Source organism: Malus sylvestris, chromosome 6 (genome assembly GCF_916048215.2).
Source record: "Malus sylvestris chromosome 6, drMalSylv7.2, whole genome shotgun sequence".
Taxonomy (NCBI): Eukaryota; Viridiplantae; Streptophyta; class Magnoliopsida; order Rosales; family Rosaceae; genus Malus; species Malus sylvestris.
Genome location: NC_062265.1, coordinates 5,651,289 through 5,667,496, shown reverse-complemented (window position 1 = coordinate 5,667,496; position 16,208 = coordinate 5,651,289). Strand labels below are relative to the sequence as shown.

At 37.5% G+C, this 16,208-nt stretch overlaps 2 protein-coding genes across 2 annotated transcripts; one reads left to right on the top strand and one right to left on the bottom strand.

Annotated features, from left to right (window-relative positions):
* The first annotated feature begins 729 nt into the window (after window positions 1-729).
* LOC126625370 (lon protease homolog 2, peroxisomal) lies at window positions 730-10,937 on the top strand. Its single transcript, XM_050294469.1, has 17 exons — window positions 730-1,047; window positions 1,401-1,513; window positions 1,641-1,749; window positions 2,085-2,254; window positions 2,982-3,073; window positions 3,669-3,848; window positions 3,953-4,036; window positions 5,024-5,151; window positions 5,749-5,950; window positions 6,034-6,240; window positions 6,636-6,766; window positions 7,095-7,308; window positions 7,522-7,824; window positions 8,182-8,376; window positions 9,199-9,444; window positions 10,140-10,241; window positions 10,456-10,937. The coding sequence occupies exons 1-17, from the start codon at window positions 941-943 to the stop codon at window positions 10,537-10,539; spliced, it is 2,667 nt and encodes an 888-aa protein (XP_050150426.1). The 5' UTR covers window positions 730-940; the 3' UTR covers window positions 10,540-10,937.
* Window positions 10,938-12,874: 1,937 nt separating this feature from the next.
* On the bottom strand, window positions 12,875-15,414 carry LOC126625371 (H/ACA ribonucleoprotein complex subunit 4-like). Its single transcript, XM_050294470.1, has 2 exons — window positions 15,258-15,414; window positions 12,875-14,749 (listed from the first exon to the last, which is right to left on the bottom strand). Exon 2 carries the CDS (start codon window positions 14,744-14,746, stop codon window positions 13,013-13,015), a length of 1,734 nt encoding a protein of 577 aa, XP_050150427.1. The 5' UTR covers window positions 14,747-14,749; window positions 15,258-15,414; the 3' UTR covers window positions 12,875-13,012.
* Window positions 15,415-16,208: the final 794 nt, after the last annotated feature.

Below are 16,208 nucleotides of genomic sequence, written 5' to 3'. Positions count from 1 at the left end.
TTCAAGCTGCTGACAATTTTGGCTGCAAGAGGAGATATGTCAATCCATATCATGCTACATCAGATTTGACTGTTCGGTTGAAAAACATTGTTGTTGTATTTTTTTTACTATTAATGTTGATTTGAACATTTTGATATTTTCTTTAAAAATGATCTTAGAATGTTACCTTTCAAAATCCACTCAATTTGCAACTTGGCAAGTTCGGAACTGTTTGTCAATATTCAATCATCATATCATCAAATTTTAATCAAAATATCAATCATGCTTAATTGATACGTCATCGTGATTTATTTTTATTAATTTTATATTCAAATATAAGAGAAGAACACAATCTTTTTTTCACGTCCCACAAACTTGAAAGTTTTCTTCTTTTTATTTTTAACATTCGATATTATATACATTAAGGAGTGCGCGGGTGAGTTAAGCTTTACAGTGAATTAAGTTTCATAATAAATTAGCAATAATATGGTTTAAATTCGCTTTTCGCGAGAATCGAATCTAAAACTCACTTATAAGTATTGAAGAACATTTGTCGACGGTTAATATTAAAGTGACACAAACTTGAAAGTTTTAGTTTTGTAAGAGATACAAATTGGGTATAAAAGAAAAACGCATTTCAAGATTTCTAATATTGTAAATTTCCCAATTTCTTAGGCAACAAATTTTTAGGATTATTTTTTGTTGTTTGGGATAAGTAGGGTCGCGCTTTCGAAGAAAAAGAAAGGTGAAAACAAAGGCGTCGAGGTTTCGAAGAAATAAAAAATCAGAGCGAGCGACCCAGAATCTTCCAACCAAACGAAGAAAAAAGCTGAATAAAACCAAAACCACACACATTGCATTCATCACCTTCCCTTCTTCTTCTACCTCCTCCTCTGACTCTCCTTTCTTCTTCTTCTTCTTCTCCTCCCCCCCCCTCTCTCTCTCTCTGCAAATTGCAAAGATGGCGGAATCGGTGGAGCTTCCCACTCGCCTCGGCATCCTTCCTTTCCGAAACAAGGTCCTCTTACCCGGCGCCATCATTCGAATTCGCTGCACATCCCCCAGCAGGTACCTTTGAGCCTAACTCTTTTGATTGATTGTTTTTTTCTGTTTAATTCCTGCTGTATGCACTTGAATTGTAGCTGTTTGAGCTCAGCTCTAACTTTATAGCTCTCCAATTACTCTGCTTGCTTGGAAATTATGCTCCTTTTCATGCTCTTTGGTTGCCGAAACCGTGTCGTTTACTTTTTGCTGCCAAAAGTGTTGCGTATTTTGTTCTTCAATGTTGCCAGTATCAATTTCAAATGCCAACTTTCCTTTTTCCCTTTTCTATGTAATTGATCATTATATGGGTGTGGAATTGTGAATTTCTAACTGCTGGATTATGGAATTGATAAAATTGGGAAATTTGATTAATGTAGTGTCAAATTGGTGGAGCAAGAGTTATGGCAGCGCGAAGAGAAGGGGTTAATTGGTATTCTTCCCGTTCGAGATGCTGCCGAGGCTGCAACAGTGGCCCCTGTGTTGTCTCAAGGTGATTTCTGCTTATTTCTCCATTCGATACAGATGAGTGGATGCCTATGGTTATTGGAAAATCAAATCTAAGAGGTCTTCTTTTGCTGTTGTTGTTGTTGCCTTGTTGGGAATTTGCCTAATTTTAGGTGTGGGAAGTGATTCTGGTGAACGAAGCTCTAGAGTTCAAGTTGGTACTTCCGATTCTCACAGGCCAGATGGAAAAAATCAGCAGGAAGTTATTCACTGGCATACAAGGTATACTTGAATCAAAATCTACTTTGTTTTTCATTGGAAAGTGTTTCTATTTTGTGGGGCCACAACTTAACATTACAGATAACGCAGTGGTCCATCTAATCATGTCATGTGCTGTGACTGTCTTTATTTCAATCAGTTTAATTGCCCTTTAGCACTTGAATGGGCCATTACCCGTTTTTCTGGATCATTCTACATTTTACTGATTTTCTGTTCATCTGATTTTCTGTTTTGGTGCTTAATTCTGTTCGTTTATTCATAAGTTTTCCATTCGGTGTTTTTGCAGATTGTGTTTGTAAAGTAATTATGTTGATAATAAGTTTTGTTTATACTCTTAGGGGAGTTGCTGCACGGGCTTTACATCTCTCAAGAGGAGTTGAGAAGCCAAGTGGGAGGGTTACGTATGTAGTTGTCCTTGAAGGCTTGTGTAGATTCAACGTCCAGGAACTTAGCACAAGGGGAACATATTATACTGCACGAATATCTCCACTTGAAATGACAAAGTCTGGTATGTTATCAATTTGGTACATGGGCTTGTTTTTGGTAGAAGATATTAGGGTTTATTGGTCGGCTTACTACATATGGTCCCAAGCTCTTGTTTCCTTGGTTTGAATTTTCTTTTCTGTTTCAATGACAAGTAATTGTCTTCAGACTTCCGATCTTAAGTGTTTGTTTAATGTAACATCTGCCACGTATATCACATTTCTTTATGTATTTGGTCCTGGTTCATTAGTTCATTAGCAGTGTGTTTTCCATGACTAGGGGTGTTTCTGAAAGTTTTTTTTCTCTCTCTCTCTCTCTCTCTCTCACGCGCACTCTTGCAAACAAACACGCACACACTGGCTCATACCATGTTGGTATTGTTCCTGAGAATCTGACTACATAATGCATGCCCCATAACTGTTCTGTCACTTTAAGGCCCTCATGTGAAAAGAATAAATTCTTTAATCATTGTTTCTTAGGAAGAGCTGGTTAGATATCATTGGTTACTATGTTTTTCCTCTTTAAACAATCGACAATTTTTTCAATGTTTTATCCTTAACATATGCAGATTCCTCGTTTCTTCTAATGTGTTGACCTGAGTGTATCTTGTGGTTTATTTGAGGTGTTGTCCCTAAGATTTATGATTGTGATTAGTTTATCATTATCACATTATATGTAGAATCTTAGGTGATGAGTTTTGTGCCCTTATATACCAATATGTTGAGTTGTTTTATCTTTCTTATCTTCTTGAGAAATGGAGCAAGTGGAGCAAGATCCGGAGTTCATATCATTGTCTCGCCAATTCAAAGCAACTGCTACGGAGCTGATTTCTGTTCTTGAGCAGGTAATACTTGTGATGTTTGCATATTTCAGTGAATAAAATTACATGGATACCAAGAGTCTTGCTTTTTTTGTTTCTTTTTCTTTTTTCCTTTTTTCACTTTGGTGTAATTTTGATTATATAGTTTTGAGTTGTGCAGGCTTATCATACCAAATTTCTTCAAAATAATAAGTCATATAGGTATCAGACTATCAATAGGAAACTACAAAAGCTTGACACACAAATACCTATTATGGTATATACCCTAATACCTATTATGATATTACCCTCTCTAAAAACTTTTAACCTCCTTTTCAAGCTGTGAGGCTGCGTGCCTTTGGTTGAACAATCCTTTGTGTTTAAAATGGTTTTTTCGGTTTTTGTTGTGGTTCATGCTTAAGGTTTGTAGGGAATATCGTTTGCCTGAAATTCCTTGATTTGGTTGAGCATTAACTGGGCTTCTTTTTGTTTTGAATTCTTGCGAAATATTGATATTGTTAGACATAAGATATCTATATACATATTTACATATTGCTGATAGTATTACTATGCTGATAAAACACTGCGTAACCTTGTATTACTTGAATCAGTAACTCTCATTTTCATTTTGTGCTTGTAGAAACAAAAGACTGGAGGAAGAACAAAAGTTCTTCTGGAGACAGTTCCGGTTCACAAGTTGGCAGATATATTTGTTGCTAGCTTTGAGATAAGTTTTGAGGAGCAACTGTGTATGTTGGATTCAGTTGATCTGAAAGTAAGACTTTCCAAAGCTACTGAGCTAGTTGACAGGCATTTGCAGGTAATTGTTTATTCACTGGTGCTGATGCTTAGTATGTTCACATGGTATCATCTTTACACTTCCTCGAGTGTTTAAGCAGTCATGTTGGTGTTACCTTGTGACAGTCTATCCATGTAGCAGAGAAGATTACGCAAAAAGTTGAGGGTCAATTATCAAAATCGCAGAAGGAGTTTCTTTTGCGCCAGCAGGTTTGCACTCTCACATCAGCTTTGATTTTCTGACTGAGTTAAATATTGGTGCTCATTATTTAGTGATAAAAGTATTGTGCTCATTATTTATATTCTTTTTAAAACTTACTTTTGGTAGCATTTTCAGTCGTTTTGTTCTGTTTGAAGTGCCATAGAAAATTTTGGGTGGAACAAATAAGAAATTCAGAATTTGATCTTTATGGGAACTATTAAACCTTTTTTTTTTTTTTTTTTTTTTTTTTGTTTTTGTAAATTAGTCATTTATGAATGAAGGTGAATGTGCTAATTTTGTGGTGATGCTGGGCCTAATAGTATAATTTCCTCAACCAACCCAATAGCTTATCTGTCAAAATAGTCGCCTTCACATTTTTATGATGTTTAAATTTAACAAGGGATCTTTTAAATAAAATCAAAGAATTTTGAGAATGAAGGAATGGTTTTCTAATTTACTGTGTGTAGAATCTCAAGGTTTAACAGATTCTAAATGTAATTATTTTTCACTTGATAGGTTAGCTTTAATTATGCACATGTGAAAATTTCTAGGATTGGCACAATTTGTTGTAGTGCTGGAGGACTCTTATCAAATAGGTTTTATTTTATTTTTTTAAAAAGAAAAATATATTCAGAGGTATTTCTGATTTCTCATGTGTATACCCCTGGGAAGGTTGTAAAGGATACAATTCATCTTTTGTGGTTCATGGAAAGTCAGGGGCTGCTTGGGTTGATGAAATTTACTTTTTAGTTTTTACTTAATTATAGGTAGTGCCTTTTTTTCTCTAGGTTTGCAATGTATTAATATCTGTTTATATCATGGACCTTGATGGATATTGATATTGAAAATACTTACCCTAGGTGGATTCACATGTTGAATGTTTTAGGAAATATCTAAAGAAACCGTCCTCTGAATTGGAGATACATACTGTTCTCTTCTATCATTTAGTTGGCTGATGGTTCCAATTCCTTTCTACTTTTTGAAATGTATTGCAGATGAGAGCTATAAAAGAGGAGCTTGGCGACAATGATGACGATGAAGACGATGTTGTTGCTCTGGAAAGAAAGATGCAAAGTTCAGGAATGCCTTCAAACATCTGGAAGCACGCACAGAGAGAGCTGAGGTATGATTTGGTTAGAAGAAAGGAACAAGGGTTACTGTGTTCTTGTGTGCAAGTAGTTTTGTCCTTTTGTTTTTCCAACAAAATTTTCCATACTATAGATACTGGTATTACTACTAGAACTTCGATGTAATCTTAACTTTGGCTTTTTTTTTTCCATGTCGAGTAAGATATGATTACCATCCTTTTACAGAGAGTGTCTGACATAAAGGGTTTTGGAGAAAAGGGAATGATGACACTGTAATTGGTCCCCAGTATTATATAATCCTGACATCATTGCCAATGTTGGTGTGTTTAAAGTTGTTTTGAATATATTGTTCTTAAGGTATTCAGTAAAGAAGAGGATATCGGCCAGTGTATATTATTGCATTTTAAAATCTGAAGCCACTTTGAAATATGCAGCTTTACGCAAAATGTCTGGGGCCACTAATTCTTAGGTGTCAGTGGTAATATAATTAAAAAAAAAATTGGGCTTTGTTAAGTTGGTCCAGAAGTGGTTGCTTTCATTGTTGTTTTCTAGTACACAGCCTTGTACTTCAAGTTCTAGAGTTTAGAGGGATCTCATTCATTTATTTATTTTATTTTCCCCTCATGTTTCAGGAGGCTGAAAAAGATGCAACCCCAACAACCTGGATATAATAGTTCACGTGTTTACCTAGAGCTTCTTGCTGATCTTCCCTGGCAGAAGGCCAGTGAAGAATATGAATTGGATTTAAGGGCTACAAAAGAGCGTCTTGACAGTGATCACTATGGTTTAACTAAGGTTAAACAGCGGATTATTGAATATCTGGCTGTTCGCAAGGTGGCAAATTGTTTAGTTTTTGTCTGATTATTTTTTTATTAAAAATATTTGATGTTAATATGTTGGTTATGTGGGTGTTGCAGCTAAAACCAGATGCCAGAGGCCCAGTGTTGTGTTTTGTTGGCCCGCCTGGTGTTGGAAAAACATCTTTGGCGTCATCTATTGCTGCTGCTTTGGGCAGAAAATTTATACGCATATCCCTTGGTGGTGTAAAGGATGAAGCTGATATCCGAGGACACAGGAGGACATACATTGGAAGCATGCCGGGTAGGCTCATTGATGGATTAAAGGTATAATTTCGTCCAAGTCAACATTTTCATGGACTTGTGGTGTGATATTCAAATGCTTGGTAAGGGATGGTGATGGGTTTGATGGTCAGTCACGACTTATAATCAAAATGCTATCTTCTAAGGGTATCGAACCAGCCAAGAAAAAGAAGACAAAATACAGTATTTTGTAATTGATAAGTGATAATTTTTGTCTATCGGATCACCATCACTGCCTTTAGACAAACAAATTTCAGAATTGAAGAAGCCTCCTTTGTGCTCTCTCCTTTTTGTATGCGGCTTAAGTCATTACTGGACACAACAACAAAAACCACTTATCCATATCCACACCCAGCCAAGTATAGGATTGATGTACTAGGACTTGCACTAAAGTTTTTCTCAATTATGATGTATATCAGAAAGTAGCTGTTTCCAACCCGGTCATGCTGCTAGATGAAATTGACAAGACAGGTTCTGATGTGCGCGGTGATCCAGCTTCAGCTCTACTGGAGGTTCTTGATCCTGAGCAAAATAAAACATTCAATGATCAGTATCCTGTTCTTTATACCTTATTTAGGTCTGATTATTTATTTAGTTAATCTGAAAACATCCTCATGCTGTATGGATTTTGGGTTTGACCTATGCATATCTTACACTCAACTCTTGTAGAAAACAAACACAGATATAGTTGCTATCAAAATGGCCTGTGACATGATTGCTTGGCTTAAGAAATATTACATGGCTGCTTACTTTTAAACGGCATAATTTTTTATATTTCTTTTTGAAAAAGAAGGATGCTGCTTTCCCTAAACCCCTACCAAATAACATTGCAAACAGGGTTTCTATATTGACACAATTCCTTAATTCAAGTCCTATAGCTATTTGAATGTTCCCTTTGACCTTTCAAAGGTGATTTTTGTGGCAACTGCAAATAGGGTGCAGCCTATTCCCCCACCACTCTTGGACAGGATGGAAGTTATTGAGCTGCCTGGATATACACCTGAAGAAAAGCTGAAGATAGCCATGCACCATTTAATTCCCCGAGTTCTTGATCAGCATGGGTTGAATTCTGAGTTTCTTAGAATCCCAGAGGTATGTTCATTCCGATTTGTATCAAGTACAAGTATTAATGGTATTGAACTTGTGGTTTCCAATAGTTTCTTTCTTTAGATCTGAAAATAGGCACCCTCTTTCTAGTTTCCAGTATCAAGTTTTATGTCACAACTCACAAAACAATGGTTACATTCGTAACCAATGTTGGTTTATGAAAATATCATATTGAAACTTGTCTGTCTACTGTGGTAGGCCATGGTGAAACTTATCATTCAAGGGTACACTAGAGAGGCTGGTGTTCGGAATCTGGAGAGAAACTTAGCTGCCTTGGCTCGTGCAGCTGCAGTAAAAGTTGCAGAGCAAGAACAAGCTGTCCCTCTGAGCAAAGATGTACATTCGCTTGCTTCACCACTACTCGAAAACAGACTTGCTGATGGAGCTGAAGTGGAAATGGAGGTTATTCCGATGGGTGTGAATAAGCATGAGATATCAAGCACTTTCAAGATTGATTCGCCATTGGTTGTGGATGAGGATATGCTGGAGAAAGTATTAGGGGTAATTATTCTCTTTTTAAAATCATTAAGAAAGGTTACTTCATAATTGGACTTAGCATAGTGTTTGCTTGTAATTTAGAAACTCAATTAGTTTGACTTGTCAATGGATTTGATACAATCAAGGTACTATGCCATTTTGACAAGTCTTACAATGTCAAAATTTATATGTAAACGAATATGTAGGATACTTTTGGAGCGAGTTTTGGGCTCAAGGAATACTTCTTATAAAAAACGTATCTTGGTTTTACCATGTATTAATTTTTCAGCTTGACATACGCATATCGCCCAAGAGATTCCAGCTTGATTTGTCATTATTGCTTAAGAGTTTCTGAGGTTGTCTGTTTGTGTTGTAATGCAGCCTCCAAGATTTGATGACAAAGAAGCTGCAGAACGAGTTGCAACACCAGGTGTTTCTGTTGGGCTTGTTTGGACTGCTTTTGGTGGAGAGGTTCAATTTGTGGAGGCCACAGCAATGGGGGGAAAGGGTGAATTGCATCTCACTGGTCAACTTGGAGATGTTATCAAAGAATCAGCACAAATAGCATTGACATGGGTAAAATGTTTCTTCTAAATTAATTTTATTTATCTGAAATATTGATACTCCTCTTCATGATGAGTCAAACATTTATGGTGGTGACTCGATGGTCACAATTTTGAATTGTTCATGCACCATTCTAAACTGATATTTTTTTTTTTTTTTTTTTTTTTTTTTTTTTTTTTTTTACAAGCCAGACTTCAAGCAGTCTGTCATAGAGGGGTAAGACTGCTTGAAGTCTGGCTTGTAAAAAAAAAAAAAAAAAAAAAAAAAAAAAAAAAAAAAAAAATTCTAAACTGATATTTAAGACAACTAAGAGATAATAACAGCACTCAACTTACTGTTATTATCCATTTTATTTCAGTCACATGACTTGCACTTATTCTTGCCATTTGGGTTTATTCTTTCAAATAGGTATTGTGTAAGGTAATCATAGTTGTACTTTAATGAAAAAGAAGAGGAACATATAAGCAAGTTAGATTGGAAATTCTGATTCTGACCAACTCAATCCGAAAGTTTCCCATTTTGGCACAACGAAATCAAATCCGGGATATTAAATCCGAAAATTCCAATAAAAAAAATCGGAATGCTTCGTTACTGACAGACATTTATGTTGAGATCCCGATCATCCCGTCAGATTTACTTCGGTTTTTGGGACTGGTTAGTATAGAAAAATGTTGTAATCTGTATTCCTTGAACTTGGTATATCCCTGTGTGCACAGAGTATATAGTGTTTTTTAATTTATATAAAACAGTATGCATCAACCATGATGCTACAATTTCTGCTCTGTAAATGTTGGGTTATAATGATTGATACTGAGGATTTTACTTATGTCTCAGGTGAGAGGCAGGGCAAAGGATCTTAAGTTCGCAACAGCTGAGGCAGCCAATCTTTTGGAGGGTCGGGATGTTCATATACACTTTCCTGCTGGGGCTGTACCGAAGGATGGACCCTCTGCAGGTGTGACTCTGGTAACAGCACTGGTTTCATTGTTCTGTCAGAGAAGAGTAAGAGCAGATACAGCAATGACTGGAGAAATGACATTGAGGGGTCTCGTACTACCTGTTGGTGGTGTCAAGGACAAGGTATACTCACCTCATTTACCAATCTAATTATGATAATCCGTGATTCTGTACGTAAGTCTGTCTGCATGTACAACACATGCTGTATGAACTGAATGGTTTTGAGATCTAGTCATATTCATGCTTTTATACGATTACTGCCGTCAAGTGTTTTGAATTGTTTGCTAGTTGGGCATTTAACATTATCCTTATATGTGACCTTGTTTTTCATATGCAAGTAATATACTGTACATCAAACTTGTTTGGCACAGAGATTTTCACTTTTCTTAGTACTGTCATTTTTATAATCTCCAGGCTATATACTACTATAGTCATTCCATTTTAATATCTTTTTCTATAACCATCGTCTAGGTAAGTGGATGTTTGATGGAAAATTGATTGGGATTTTAGCCAAGTGGAATAACACAGGTTTCTGGAAATGTGCTTATTTCTCATTTGTTCTGTCATTGGTTTTCTTGATCATCAACGTTTTACACCATTTTCAGAATTGTTTTGAGAAACTTTTTAAGCTTATTTCGAGAAACTTGTGTCATTCCCAAAACACTTATAGCACGTTTTTCTTGTATAATATTTAAAGGAACCTTAAAGCCACAGGTGAGAAAATTGAAGCAAAATTCTCTGCTAATGCATATAATATTCTGGTACATCAGTAATGAGCCAGAGGCTTTGTTTGATCATTTGAATCTATATTGCTACAGGTATTGGCAGCCCACCGTTGTGGTATTACAAGAGTCATTCTTCCAGAGAGGAATCTGAAGGATTTAACTGATGTACCGTCAGCTGTTCTTTCCGGTCTTGAGGTAATTTTGGTTTTATTTGCAGCAAGGTGTTTCTCAATTATGTGTGTGATGTAAAATTCATCGAGGCCAGCTTATTAAGTTTTTTTATCTCCATAGCTTGTTAGCTTGCTTTTATTGCATACTCAGCTGTTGCCTGTAGATACCGTGTATGGTTTCTGGACACGTGATATGTGATTATGATCAACGACATAATCTGTGATTTTTCCCATAACAGATAATACTAGCAAAGCGAATGGAAGATGTGTTAGAGCAGGCTTTTGAAGGCGGATGTCCCTGGAGACAGCACTCAAAGTTATGACAGGCTTTGCTGTGGGTGATCTTCTTATGCATTTTCGGGTGATTGAAATGCCTTAGCTGGTTGCCGTTTACACATGACATGCAGCTCCCAGTTTGTCCTACAGCAGCTGCCTTGGCTGCAAAGATGGAAGAAATTGTGAATCGCTATAAAAATTCGTGGCCCTGGGAGAAGAGGAATTCAGCTGCTCGTAAACTGCCAAATTTTTCTGAGTAAGCCATTGTAGTTATAAATTAATTCTCTGTTCCTGGTATAATATTATTTGTTTAATTGGGCAAAGAAAATCAACCCGACCCCGATATCCAGATACACATTGAAACAAGGTCGTGTTGGCTGATACTTGAAAGATGACGAATCGATTTCATGCATACGACATAATAAGCATAAATTTACGCCTTCAACTTGGTGTGTTTCTTTGTATTTTCATGGATTGCATCGTTCCTGAAAAAGGGGAAACATATATTATTAGATTAATCTTTTAAGAGTCTTCAACGGAGTGGAAATTCAAGACCTTAGAGTGCATTCGATTCGACAGATAAACAACAGTAACAACAACATCATTCCAGTAACCACGAGGAACGTGCGATCCAACAATCTCCTTATTAAGAATATCCTGTAGGAAACAAAATGTTGAATAAATTAGTACGCACCATTCCAATTGCGATGTAACTTGGCCGACATACGGTCATTTATACAATTTCTCTGAGGAATCGTTAGAGAGGCAAAGACAGCAAAATCAAAGGTGCTATAATCAGTCGCACCAGAATCAATTATCTAACCTGAGGAATCAACCCCACTAATAATGTAGAAGGCAAATCCATAGTTGTCTGGCTATCCGGGTAAGATCATAATCTGTTAGAGACATCGGAACCATTCAACAAGGTATCAATTAGTGCAGCGGAAGTGCCATGGATCATAGCAGTAGATCATGCATGATCAGTGGCTCCCACCAAGTTCGACGATGGGACGGTACATGAACAACTTTTATAGTCATGAAAAATTGGCAAGGGCATTGGATTCATTGAACATATAGCATTCATTGAAAAATTGTGAAATCATCGGACTCATCGAATGGCTTCCCTTGTCAGTAAGGTCGTTGGAAGATCCTCTCCCATAATCCTTAGGGTTTAGTTTACGTGTGTCGAAGTAGAGCATAAATCCCAGGATCTCTGCTCTGATAGCATGCTAAAATATGGAACTAGGGCTTTTGGAATAATATGAGTTTACGGTTTATGAAATAATATGAGTTTACGGTTTATGGAATAATTCGGATGTATTATTCTTCTCAAATGCGGGGAGGAATCTTAAACTCGTATTACTCCATAAACCCTAGTTTCATACAATAGGAAAATACAGCCAACATATAAAATCTCTCCTCAAATAGGATACTCAATCCAACATCAACTATTTGTAATATGGTGAAACTATCGCAAATTTCTAGGAACATCATTACATAAAACATCATAATTTAAGTACTAAATCTTTTAGAGCATAGTCGATGCATATTGTAGTGCAAAAACCACACATAACGCAACTAGTTAAGAGTTAGGAGGATCACCACAACAGTAAAGTTCCACAAGTGAAAATACTCAAGGGGTTGATGTACCTGCTCGGAAGTTAAAATACATATCAATGGTAAGATAAAAAAACAAATCACAAATGAGAACGCATATTGATTAATGTAAATTAGAATAACGAACGGAAACATCGTCTTATCTCGGTACTCTTTGTATAACGCGTCACTTTTAAGTCTGGCTGGTAAGAATCCTGGTCACCAAAACACAGATGCGGGCTTTCTTTCCGAACCTTAATCTACCGTCATCCAAACTATTAATCCATCACTTGAAGATAATGATGCAAATTTGTACATAGTTTGGACAACCAAAACTAATGGAATTGACAATTCAAAGTTACTGAACAAGTCTTAAGCAGGGTAGCAAATTGCGCATCAGCTTCATCTATTACTGGTAGCTTCTTTAACTCAACGCTCTCCCTAATGAAATGTCTTTTCAAGAGCAGTGCAACAGAAAAACAGAGAAAATATACCAAGCTGAATCCAAATTAGGAGCTGAAGCCATACCTGCATCCATGAGTTTGCTCGACTCGGTCAGTGATGCTGCTTAAGTTGGGGTCCCTCTGAAAAGGCAGAGAACTGTAACCAGTAGCCTCACTAAATTGTTAAGACTCCAGAAACCATATAGCAACTGTATTTTCATTCATACTTTCCCTTTTCAGGGAAGTAGAAACAAGCAAAGGATACAGGTAAAACGATGAATTGAAAATACTTGGCCAAGTAAAAACAGCCTGCAATGAAAAGCTAAACCACAAAAACTAGTCCTGCGGAAAATCGATTAAAATTACATATATGAGATACGAAAATTCCAGTGTCAGTTACGGAAACTCTCATTGTAGATGGAATAAAAGAAAGGCATACATTCAAAAGTTCTGCCACTTAAAGATTCTAATCCTAAGTCCTCTAAACTTCTTCTGCATCTGCTTTACTCTTTTTCTTTTTCTTCTTTTTCTCACTCTTATCAGCCTCGCCATCACCAGCGCCGGCAGAAGCCACAGTACCATTGTCCTCAGCATCTTTGTTTTTCTTCTTCTTCTTCTTCTCAGACTTTTCTGCTTCAGGTGAACCAGCTTCAACATTATCCACGGTGCCATTCTCTTTGTCCTTTTTCTTCTTTTTCTTTTCTGACTTCTCAACTTCAGGCTCAACTTCTTCGCCTTTGCTTTTCTTCGCAGGAACTGGAACAGGGCTCTCTGTGGCTTCCTCTAGTTTGCGCTTACGCCCCTCCTTAGCTTCCTTTTCATCCTTATGTTTGTCCTTCTTTTTCTTATCCTTCTTCTCCTTGTCTACGAGAGTGGTCTCCTTCTCTGCCACAGCAGTTTCAGTGGCAAGTGCACCAGCAGTGCTTGCAACAATAGAATCCCCACCAACAGGCAAAACCACATTCCTCATCCATTCTTGCGGAGTATTCTCAGTGGGCTTCCCATGCTTATCCAATTTTCCTTCAGCAATCAATTTCTTCTTCATGGATGCCCTCGGTCCCAATCCCCACTTTCTTGGGTAAGTATCCCGATCCATCACCACCCTCTTAATCTTTGCCACCACACCATGATCACAAGTTGCCATCACAGCAGTGGTCATCTCAGCAATTCCCAATGCAATGGCTTCTCCTTTGGTAGTCATCAGCACAACTTCCTCTCCTACCTCGATATCGTTCTCAAACCTGAGCAGCCCTGGAATCATTAACTTGGCACCGTAGCAAATGGCATTCACTGCTGAGTCCTTGACAACCAATCTCTTATAACTAGTCAAGAGAACCTCAAGAGGCATGATGACCCTCCTCAAATAACTCTCATCCCTATTAGTGTCATAAGCCCACTGAGCATCCATGACATCGTGCATTGTGACCATGTTGTCTTTCTCACCCATGATCCCAGACCTGACCCTCCTAAGCTCCTGCATATGACCTCCCACACCAAGAAGCAGACCCAAATGCACACAGAGCGTACGCACATAGGTTCCTGCTTCGCAAGAAATCCAGAAAACAACCAAATGTTTATCTGCATCATACTCAAGAAGCTTGCTTTCATAGATAGTCCTAATCCTAAGCTGCCTTTTGACGGCTGATATCAAAGGTGGCCTCTGAAAGACAGCCCCAGTCAGGGATTCAAGGGCCCGAGCCACCTTGGCAACATCAGGCACAGCTGAATGCAAGCGGGCAACACAAACATACTCTTTCCCTGCACCCTGCTGGGACTTGACAAGTCGTGTGGCTCGGTCAATGCAGACAATGAGATTACCTGTAACCTTAGGATCCAGGGTACCGCTGTGGCCAGTTTTCTCAACACGAAGGATGCGCTTAATCCAAGCGACAACCTCGTGCGACGAGGGGTTTGCAGGCTTGTCAAGATTGAGAACACCATATCGGATGTACTCAGCAAGAGGCCTCTTAAGGGGGGAAAACCCTGAGGGTAGAGGAGTGTAGTGTCCCGTTCGAACATTGAGGCGGTCATAATTTTTAAGAAGGATAGGCCACTGAGAGGTGTCCAAGGAGGGAGTTGAGCTCTGGGGCTTGATCATGAAGTCTTTGTCCAAATTGCTGTCCTTGTCCCTATGTTTCTTCTTCTTCTTCTTCTCTGAATCTGTTACTTTCTCCACAGCCTCAGTGGCCAATCGGTCATCATCAGATGAAACCATTTCCTGCACATTAGACAGAACAAAATATCGCTCAATTTTTTCTCGGAAAAAAAAAAGACCCAACAAAACACAAACAGCAGGTACCCCAACAGATGTACAAAACATGCACAGTGATAATACCTTTCCTATACACATAATATATAAAATATACAATAGTTATCGGTGCAGCGGCATGTTTGGCTAGCACATGAACAACAATATCTCCCACCCCATAACTTCTAAAACACAAAAGAAGAAATTTATGCTTAAATTTTACATGAAATCAGAGCATCCCTCAATCATAACAGTAAACCCACAACAGTGATTAGGTTTCCACCTTGTTTATGCAAACAGATTACTCTTAGCATCTATCAAACCCTTTGATATTTTCAGAAATGTAAAAGCTACTGACATACGAAACTCAGAAAAGCTTCGGAATTTGTCGTACGAACACATGAAACAAGCGCAGAAATACGAAAAAATTGAAAAATGATTATCAAGCTCTGGGAGAAGTCGAGGAGATAATGAGTACCTTTGAATTTTGATTCCGGCTGCGGGCAAACCCTAAGGACTGAGACGGTTGAGAGAGATAGAGCGCGGCCACCCTGTGCGTCTGCGGTTCTCACTCACTCTTCGCTTTGCTTCTAAAACCCTAATCTGGGGTTTAAAAGCACCTTTTAATGAGGAAAAGGACAATCATGTCAACACGGCCTATGTGCTCTACGCTATGCATATGAGGGTAAAGTCGACTTTTCGACTTCTTCATAATTCATTGGGTGAAATTATTAAGAGCAGCAAGTGTTTGTTTATGAAAATATGTTGGGCGTTTACATGACAGTATGAATTTGAACCTCATCAGTGACTAATTTAATATTTAATTTAACAAAATTTATCATTTGACAAAAAAAGAATTATTAAGAGAAACTCCATCCCACTAGCCTCTTATCCTACGATCTAGTAATATTTATCTTCATTTGTAAATAAAAGGTTTTAAGTTTGATTCTTGTCAAACATAAATTTGAATCATATTATTGATATCCTATTATAAAGCATGAGCCCATTTCCCCATCCCTTATTATATATAATTTTGTTTGTTCAATAAAAAAAAAAGAAAAAAACTTTACCCCACTTAGGCAATAATTATCCCATCAATTAGACAAAGGCAATTACTACCTTAATGAATAATAATTAACAATAACATTTAGACCAGGTAATTTTTTACACGATCCGTTAACACAACACAAATGATACGAAAATAACGAGTTTTGGATCAACACGATAACTTATCGGGTCGTTATCGAGTTACACAATAAGAATCCGTTAATAATGGGTTCTTAACAGGTTTATACGAGAGTAACACGCGAGTAACCTGTTTCGACATGATAAAGAAAATGTTATTTTGATGATTTTAATTGAATCCATATCCTTTTTGTGAGAGTTCCGAGGATCCATTCCTCGTACATTACGTAGTCAAAATCATTTA

Bases quoted from the DNA above. Each gene is read 5' to 3' on its own strand.
- LOC126625370 (XM_050294469.1), top strand. From the start codon at position 941: ATGGCGGAATCGGTGGAGCTTCCCACTCGCCTCGGCATCCTTCCTTTC. The intron at 4,037-5,023 runs GTTTGCACTCTC...AATGTATTGCAG, and splicing joins AGTTTCTTTTGCGCCAGCAG to ATGAGAGCTATAAAAGAGGA. The intron at 5,951-6,033 runs GTGGCAAATTGT...TGGGTGTTGCAG, and splicing joins AATATCTGGCTGTTCGCAAG to CTAAAACCAGATGCCAGAGG.
- LOC126625371 (XM_050294470.1), bottom strand. From the start codon at position 14,746: ATGGTTTCATCTGATGATGACCGATTGGCCACTGAGGCTGTGGAGAAA.